Source organism: Acyrthosiphon pisum, chromosome A1 (assembly GCF_005508785.2).
Source record: "Acyrthosiphon pisum isolate AL4f chromosome A1, pea_aphid_22Mar2018_4r6ur, whole genome shotgun sequence".
In the NCBI taxonomy this organism is placed as follows: Eukaryota; Metazoa; Arthropoda; class Insecta; order Hemiptera; family Aphididae; genus Acyrthosiphon; species Acyrthosiphon pisum.
Window position 1 is genome coordinate 59,436,755 of NC_042494.1, and position 10,286 is coordinate 59,447,040.

General features: G+C 28.8%; 1 protein-coding gene across 1 annotated transcript; it reads right to left on the minus strand.

Annotated features, from left to right (window-relative positions):
* Nucleotides 1–2,859: 2,859 nt before the first annotated feature.
* On the minus strand, nucleotides 2,860–6,868 carry LOC100570764 (histidine-rich glycoprotein-like). Its single transcript, XM_003247326.4, has 2 exons — nucleotides 6,224–6,868; nucleotides 2,860–5,568 (listed from the first exon to the last, which is right to left on the minus strand). Exons 1-2 carry the CDS (start codon nucleotides 6,245–6,247, stop codon nucleotides 5,080–5,082), a joined length of 513 nt encoding a protein of 170 aa, XP_003247374.1. The 5' UTR covers nucleotides 6,248–6,868; the 3' UTR covers nucleotides 2,860–5,079.
* Between the last annotated feature and the right edge of the window lie 3,418 nt (nucleotides 6,869–10,286).

Genomic DNA, 10,286 nt, shown 5'->3' on the forward strand with positions numbered 1-10,286 from the left:
ATATGAATTTCAAACGCTCGTAAAAATTTAATTTGACTTGCTTGTAGACATTTTTTTTCTGATAAAGGTAGGCAATATTATGTGGAATCTTGTAATACATTTTCAAATCTTAGATTTAAAAAGGAAAATTTTTACGAATTCTTAATTCAAAATAATTTGCTAATTTTTGTGATATTTAGTATTTACATATTTTGTCAATTTTTGAACTTTAAATACTAATAAAAAAAAATTGTGACTAAGGATTTTTAATGTTGTTCAAATGTCATTGTAACAATATAGTAGGAGCCATGTATTAAATTTTCAAGTATTTTTACTCAACAAATAAAGTTTCATTGACATTTATAGAAAAAAAAACTAATAAAATTGAAAACTGAAAATGTCCCTAAACAGTTCAAAACAAATCAAAATATTTTGAAAATTGTATTATGTATAGAAAATGGATATATAAGCAACCACTGAAAATTTCATGTATCTACGGTCATTTGTTTTAAAGTTAGGTACACCAAAAACCAAAATCGATTTTCTGGAAAACAGCTTTTGCGTAAAAATTCCCGTTTTTCCTTAATTTTTCTTTTGTTTTTCACGGCGCTTTTGAAAACTATTGGAAATTTCAAATTTTGACCTCCCGAATGCACCAACTAGATTCACTTTCCCATCAAACAAGATACTGTTGAAGAAAATCGAAGCAGTTTTACTGCCCCAAACCATGATGACAGACACAAAAATTTTAAAATTTAAAATTTAAAAAAAAATTAAAAAACACACATCATTGTAAAATCAATATATTCATCATTCCACTCAGAATTTAAAATTCCAATGGTTCATTCTCAAATATTAATATGTTTCGCTTCGGATACTTCTTACCATTCCAGTCACTTCAGCAGAGAGAAGTTTTTCAAAGCTAAAAATTATAAAAAATTATCTCCACAATAGGATCAGCCAAGAAAATCTATGTTGGTTGTCTATATGGTATCTATTGAAAAGGCAATATCGGATAAAATCAATTATGATAAAACTATAGATGACATCTATAGATATGACATCTATAGATATGACATCTATAGATGCAGCAAAATCTAGGAAAAAATCATTTTAATTATACTAACCTATGTATATACACATTTGACATTTTATGTAGGTATTTTATTAAAAACAAAATACGAAAATACCCTTTAATTATATTTATTTTATTATAATTTAATTTACTCACTACTTACATTGACACATGAATATATATAAATATATTTTTTTTTATGTCGCTAACTTTTTTTGTTTTGCATGTAACTATGTAAGTTTTAATTTTGATGATATATTAATATCTAATAAATTATATCTATCCTCTCATCAATTAAGAATAATAAAATATATCATTACTGGTAATTGGTATCTGAAAAGTGTCTAAAGATTGTCAGTTCTTATATAAAACCAAAATATCAAATGTATTTAGGTACAATCTAGTTCCATAATCAACAAGGGTCCCACCAAAAATATTGCCCAGGGCTCCAAAGTATGTAGTGCCGTCACTGTGTGTGTAATAAACAGTGACTACAAAGTTATTTTTAAAAATGAACTAATTCAACTACTTTATAACTGTTTACCAAATACCAAATATAGTGAGTTTCATTGTAATATATATTTATGATATAAATAAATGTTTTTGACTTGCTTCGATAGCTTGTATTAGCCTATTTCTTAATAATTGAACCAATCTCAGTTAGCTCAGAAGCATGTAATGTAAGTATACATATTAATCAATCATACAATTCAAATTAAATTAAATGAAGTATTTAGTTTTAGATTCTGAGTGGAACGATGAATGTATTGATTTTACAATGATGTGTGTTTTTTTTTATTATTTTTTTATTTTTGTGTCTGTCATCACCTTTTAGGACAGTAAAAGTGCTTGGATTTTCTTCAACAGTACCTTTTCTTATAGGAAAGTGAATCTAGTTGGTACTTTGGGGGGGACATTTTTCCAATAGTTTTCAAAAGCGCCGTGAAAAATAAAAGAAAAATTAAGGAAAAACAGGAATTTTTACGCAAAATCTGTTTTCGAGAAAATTGATTTTGGTTTTTGGTGTAACTTTAAAACAAAATATGACTGTAGATACATGAAATTTTCACTGGTTGTTTATATTTCCATTTTCTATACATGATAAATTTTTCAAAATATTTTGATTTGTTTTGAGCTGTTTACGGACAATTTGAGTTTCCAATTTAATTAGTTTTTTTTTCTATGAATGTCAATAAAACTTTATTTGTTGAGTAAAAACTTGAAAATTTAATACAAGGCTCCTACTATATTGTTGCAATGACATTTGAAAAATATTAAAAATCCTTAGTCACAGTTTTTTTTTATTATCATTTAAAGTTCAAAAATTGACAAAATATGTAAAAATCACGAAAATTTGCAAATTATTTTGAGTTAATAATTCGTAAAAACTTTTCTTTTTAGAACTAAGATTTTAAAATGTAATACAAGATTTCTTATAAGTTATTCTACCTTTATCAAAAAAAAAAAATATCATAAAGAAACTCAAATTATGATAGTACCACGGTTTCTTGTTGATGTATAACGCGTTACCTAATGGATATTGTGATATGATTAATTTGGAATTTATTATTGATACCTATTATAGGTCAATTTTTTTTTAATACCTACTATAGATAAGTATACCTATAATAGGTATGTCTAATACCTAGACTGACAAACCGTCTCCGCTCAGAATCGTTTTTCTTATACAGTGATATTATATCATTAAATTCAAATTTAATACTATCCATTATATAGTGACCCACTTGTAACCTACTGTACAGCAGAGCGACATCCACTTACCCACCTTTTTTAGTTTGAGTAAACCAATAATTATTAGTATGTCAATAATATTATGTATAATTAATGTCAACAGTTGCGTGGATCTGTTATAGAATATTAAATTTTATTTAAAAAAGATACTGACGGGAACAAACTCTATAAACCACTCTGTATAAGAATATTGTAATTAACGTATTGTATATTAATTACTGTACACTTATATATATATAAACATAATTATACATATTGCACATGACACGAATCTGTAATTCACGTACGGGTAGTGGCTTGTATAGGATGTACCTAAATAAGATTATATGATGGTGTACCTATATATTATATTAGGTATGCATAAAAGTACAGTTATGTTGTTTGGTAATAGTTTTTAAAACGATATTGGGCGTTTTTCGGGGTTTCCGATACGAATATTTACTAACCATCTGCAGCTCAGTGGGTGCAGGTCAATTCTTTAAAAATCTTAACAAAATCGGTTCGGTCACTTATTATATGCTTTGAGTTTGTGTATTGCCAAACAAATGACGACACGAGACCGTATATATATTTCGTTAAAACGACGAGCCAAACGCATTCAAATAGTCATGTGAATTAACGTATCACATGTTGGCATACGAAACAATTCCGTCGTACATACTCTAGTCGAAAGTCGTTGTTGATAATTTTATAAAATGTGCTCGATAATATAACCTTTATACCTAAACGTATTCGAATAAATATTTGGAACAAACCAACGCTAAAAACCAATTTTCACACTTGTAACGACTTTATACTTCTGCTACAGAAATAATACATTAACCGTAAATAGTATGAAATATGTCGATTTTCAATTTTTTATAGGTACACTTTTTTATTTTTATTGTTATTCTACATATTATATATTGTTCTTTTTCGTAGATATTTTGAATGTCCATTTTTATTTTCTACTATTTCCTCTGAAAATGGAAAATTTTTGTGTAGTATAACAATTTGTTGCATAGGTATAATTACTTGCTCATTATATAGTTACGTTTGTAACTTAAATATATAAACATAACACGTTTAAAAAGCGTTAAGTTGGAACAATGCAGCTAACTCTGCGACTACCAAATAATAAATACCTAGGTACCTAATCTTTAATCGATATTCACCGAATACGCAACAAACAATCGTTCTGGTCGCATTTCAGCCGGTTTAGAGTTTACCGTATACGAATCATCTATCTTAGTATCTTCTATAGAATTATAAATGATTAGATATTGGGTATCGCACTATATAGATGCCACTTATGTTAATATATATAAATGTACACGCGATTCTTGTGCTGATCGTGTTGGCATGGTTTTGGGGAAAATCGGGGTTGTTCGCGTTTCCTGATGACGGTTGCTCGTATGTATGCCAAACTCGAATATTACGCACTTGTTTAGACTACTATTTTATGTGTGGTATATCATCGTCAAGCCCACCTACCTATTATAGGTGCATGTGCATCCGCTATGACTACATTACGGGTGCTGCACGTGCTGTGGCAATAAGACGAATAAATCGTGTGTGATTTGGACATATCGTGTTGTAGTTTACGAAATATCCAGATAATAAAAATGTTAGCTTGTAAAAAAAAAATGTAATTATTATATTTGTTTAAAAATGTATCAAACACTAATAACAGATGAAACAATATTGTAGACAAAAATTATTATTTACAACCGAAAAAAGCAATACTACAATATATAATAATATGAGATAAATATTATACAAACCTAATTATAAGTGTATTATACAGGCGATTAAGATCATGGGAAGGGGAACGCTTTATATAGGATGCCGTTAGAAGTATATAATTTATCGGGTTACTTTAAATGGCCAAGTTCCGGAGTAACGTCATCTCCCTCTGATTGTATTATTTTTAAACCTACGCATTTGTCATTCGTAATTTTGAATTTGGTATTTCATGTTATAAAGTGGGGCTTTTACATTATTTACATAAATATGCGTATTGTAATCTATATAAAACAGTATTTAAAATATGTGATTTGGCGTGTAAATGATTGGGTGGGAGGGAGAGTCAAATAGTTGTAAGTCTTAGAGTTAAATAAGGTGTTTTTGATTTTACGTACGAGCGAAGCTATAAAGTATAAACATATCGTTTTTGGACAGGTACCTACTCTATAATCGGAAATATATATTATCCTCCCCTTAGATGCAGGCAATCACTAGGTATAGTCACTTTGCTCACGTGCAGTGTTTGTGTGCTGCGCCGCAAGACGTTGTCACTTATAGTGATGTTGTTGTGGTTGGTTGTTGTGGTGATAGTTGAAAGTACCGACGTTGAAATTGGGTTTCTTGCGGTCCACCACGGCATTGAACCCGTGGTGCTTGTCCGCCGTATACTTCACCGTCCTGATGGTGCCGTCCGGTTCCACCAGCGTGTAAAACCCGGTCACCACGTCACCCGTCCTCGTCTCGTGCTGGCTCTTCACGTCGCCCGTGTGAGGGTCGTGCACGTCGTAGTGGAACGAATAGTGCGCCGGCTCGTGTTGGTCCTCGTGCTGGTCGTCATGATGGTCCTTGTGATGGTCCTGCACCTGTAGGTGATGGTTGTATAGCTGCGCCGCCGCTGGTTGTGGCCGGTGCGGGTAGCCGTTGCCGTCGTTGTACGACGGTTCGTGCACTTCGTGGACTCCGAACGACTGGGCCTGTTGGTATTCGCCGTACGGCAAACACTGCGACCACGTGACCATACCCAGCAAAACGTACGACTGGAAAATACACGCGACATCGCTTGATAAGGCATTGAGCATTGATATTATATTTTACGACATAAAGGTCATACTCAATGGTCATATAGTAACACCCCAATAATATGTCTGTGCGCATTTCCCAAAACAAGTTTGTAATTTGGCCAATTGTACGGTACTTATAAACTGCAGGATATTTACTATATGAACTTGGGTATACTAGAATAACCAACCCAAATTATCGTAACGTTATATCACGACGAGAGTCTCCCAAAGTTCAAATATGGGATAGACTATAAATTCTTATTATTCTTACAACCGTTAAATTGTTTCAACTTCGTAAAAAATTTAAACATTCCCTATATACGCCGTGAACCGCAAACACATTTTACTACTCGAATACTCTATCGTTGTATACGAGTGTGTAACTATATATATTATAATATTATAGATATTAATGTTAACTTTAAAAAAAAAAAAAAATGTCCTTTGCGCTTTGTACGATAAAATGAAGACGGGAAAACCCAAGGATTGGACTGGATTTAAAAGATTTTTACAATTCGAAGATAAAACCGAGTCCCCGAATTCGTATAATATGACGTTGTCTAAATACGACTTTAATCATATATCATATTATATTATATGTATTACCTATTATAAAATGAAAATCGCTTACCGTAATAACTGCAGAGCCCTTCATGTTTTTGTTTAGTGGACGAAATGCGAGCAAGCAGTACTTCTGCCTGAATGAGACCTATTCCCTTAGTGTTGACTATATTTAAGCCCGATGACACCGGAAGATTTTTCGGTGAAAACCGCTCATTATATTATTATTATCTTTATATCACAACAATATACGCAACCGCCTATGTGAATAATGTAATATGGCATAACGCGTGCACATCACGAATTGTATTAATAACGACATGGTACACCGACCCTTGCGACTATAATATAAAATGTAAGTAAGTAATGTAAGTATAATGTGTATAGACAGCGTGAACATGTACGATTTAATTATCCCGCGAAACTGTGTGCAGAGTCAGTACATAAGTAGGTATATATATAGTATATTCACGTACATGGTGATCTATTTAACTGGCTACACTTTGGTATAGTTAGATTTTACCGAATAAAATAAATGTTTTCATGTACAGCTATAAACGTATTGAAAGAGCACTACTTTTAAATTTAAAAAAAAATATTATTTTATTGGTTTTTTAGAGGTTTTTCAATTTTATAATCGGATACAGAATTATACAAAATAATAAACATTGATTCAGCATCTGATATAAATTCATCATCGCGTTTAGATACCTAATAGTAATTTTTCAACTTCTAATTATAAATATTAAAATATATTGATTTTCATTAAAAAACACAATCATAGAATCTTAAATCTTTTTGTAAAATTGTATACATTTTAATAATCATAGATTGTATAAATGTAGGTAGTATATATATAGTATGTACCCACTTCAAATTATATAAAAAATATTTTTTTAAAAATCCTAATAATTGGCTTAAATGTATGTGGAATGGTTCACTCTATACATTACTATTTACTTTATCGTTAGATAGTACACATATACATAATATGTTTTTGTACTTAGACAATATGTTACGAGCACTTATTTAACGCTCAGTGACATGTTATTGTTGTTGTTACGGATTCACGTCGGATAAATAGACTAGAAACGCGTTTGTGAAAAATATAAAATTGTATTGTAATGGAAAATGTCATCGCGTTTTTCTCGTCGCTTTTTATTGTTTGTGCTTCCTGGACGTCGTCGGTCCGTTTTCATTTGATGTGCTCTGACGACTGATAAGTAAAATCATGATCTGCAACCGTGGCATCAACCGCGGTTATATTAACCACTCGGTTTTCCGATATGCTGCAGTGCCGGTCCGTTGTTTTAATCTAACATAAATTAAAAAATATATAAGGTAATAATACATAATATATTTATATGAAACGTTATACTTTAGCTGAACACTTATAATCTTGCTATTTTTTTTTTTTTTTTCAAAGAAGGGTATGTTCACAATATTAATTATTAACTGCTTATAACGCCGAATTTGCAAATATAATTTATATTATTTTTATCACGGTGATTTTTTTAAATGTTTCTTAGACGAAAGTTCATAATTTCAAGCAGAATATTAAGTAAAAATATTTTATTTTCATTATATTAATATTGTTGTTATTATAAATCTACAACAGGCTATCTTTATTATCCTTAAATCGATAATACTCTTGTCGTATTTGCAAGAAGGTAAATTATTTTTTTATAACGTAACAACCTTATTTACTCATCTGCCAATTTACATAGGTACCTGCTACTACTAATTAAAATTTCCTAAACAAGTTAGCGCAACTGAAATATTATTTTTTTTTATTATGTTTGTTTATTAAAAAAATATATAGGTATAGCATTTTAATCTGTATCAGTGAAAAGCATATGTCAATGAACATTACATTTGTACCTATGGTATAGTACTATTATAATAAATATTAATACAGTAAATTCTATAGTGTTTTTAAGATTTTCTCAAGGTATATATTACCTATGTAATGTAATCGTACAGAATTTAAAAATTGTCAAGTTTTAAATCCGAAAAAAAATTATGTAATTGTATTAAACTAATTATAATTACTATAATTAAATACAAAGCTCTTTATCGCGGTTATTTAAGTTTAGACCGTTACAAATTAATAGGTAAATGGTGAATAATTTAGATTATATACATTCATATTATATAATTATTATTATATTCACATAATAATGCTGTAGTGTCTATGTTTATTTTTTCATTATAATTCTTAACATTTAAATTAGATACTATCATAAATATACATATATTATCCGCAAGTGAGTCGTTATTAGAGTGTTCAACATTCTTTTGAGTTTCGAATAACTTGTACTTATACATATTTTAATGTACCTATACACTGACAATAATATATTAATACAGAAGAATTCTATGTTCAGCTTGTAACGTACCTATTACTAAGTTAGGTATATTTGATTTACTGTTTAAATAAGCTGGTTGAATTTTTATTTTTATTGAATGATTATAGTATGTAATTGTATGAATCTTTTGAACAATATTTGATCAAAATATGTCTGATATTTGTATAAAATAAATATTAGATGTCCGTCCTGTGTCGTCTTTTCTTTTATTTCATATTAAAATTATAGAATCATATTAATTCATTGTACCTACCATTTTTATTGAAAATGATATCAAATTTTTATTTACCTATACACAATATAATATTATTATAATACGTATATTATTCCTCTGACCTCTTATTGTTTATCTTATATACTATATACCTTATACTTATATCAATATCCGGAAATCATTCTATGTACATTGACGTTCATATTTCTATTTGGTTTGGTTTGTAATTCAGGCTTCAGCTTTAATCAGTTGAATGTGTATATTATTATATATTTTATATTTATAAATAATATATAGAAATAGACGATCTGTATAAAGAGCATATTATTATGATGTATTATATTATATTGGTATTTGGTGCCCATACTATTGACATTAATTTTATAAATTATAAATATTAATTTGTGAAACTTAATAGCTTTACTATGTAGATTTGGCACGTATAACTACGTATAATTGTGTACGTTATAATTTTATAAATATAAAATAAGGACTATAACAACCTAAAACAAACTACTTAAAGATGTATGCCTTTTATAAGATGTATCATGTATGCCAAGATGTTACTTCGAGGAAATCAACTTTTTAATATACAATATTATGCTCTCAAATATATTTGACATATTTTGTTTGCATAATATTTTATAAATATGACGTGTTCTATATACCAACGTTATATAGTTAGTAAAAATAATTTATATACTATATATTATCATAAATATGCTTTCGGGTTGGCTTTAATTTTTTATATTAATATAATATGGAATATTTTTTTATCAAGAAAACGTGTTTTCTAAATATTAATTGTACCTAAAACATTATGTAGGAGTTGAAAAATCCGTCCACTGATTTAAATCAAGTACGGTAAACACTCCAGTTTCGTTTACGGTACTATATTACTTTTCTAACTATTGACTTTAATCTTCATTATGAATTTAAGCTAGGTAAAACGTAAATGGTATCTTCTAACTTAATTAATATATTAATAATTGTATCCACATTTTTAAGTATCTTATCATTGTAAACTTAAGCATAACACATATTTATTGCATGTAAGTAATAATATTTACACACTACATCCAACCCAAGCTATCCTAACTAGGTTGGTGAACGATATAAAAATTGTATATGTCTATAATACCTATATACGAGTAGTACAATTTAAAAAACAGGTTTTAAAAATATATTGTATATCGAAATTAAATATACCTATTATAATTGAATGTAATAATTTTTAACTATATTGTATCCCATTTATGATTTATTCTATAAAATTAATTCGTGAGTAACATGGAATCATAAAGCATAATATAATAAATACTTTTATACGCTCTATGTAATGTATTAGCTCTAATTTTTAATCATCCTTAGATTCTACTTGATACCTAATATTTTGTTGATAGCTAACGTTGGTTATAATAATATAAGTTGTTGTGATAAAACGTAATCAAAAATTGAAATGCATTTTGTACTTAAAATATAATATGAACGTTTGCACATGCGGTCAATGTGAAAATGTGGAAATTTCTTATTTTATATTTTACAACTTT

What these genes read in the sequence shown, in the direction of transcription:
- LOC100570764 (XM_003247326.4), bottom strand. Translation starts at nt 6,247, where the DNA reads ATGAAGGGCTCTGCAGTTATTACG. An exon ending in AGGGCTCTGCAGTTATTACG is followed by an intron (nt 5,569 to 6,223) that starts GTAAGCGATTTT and finishes TGTATTTTCCAG; the next exon opens with TCGTACGTTTTGCTGGGTAT.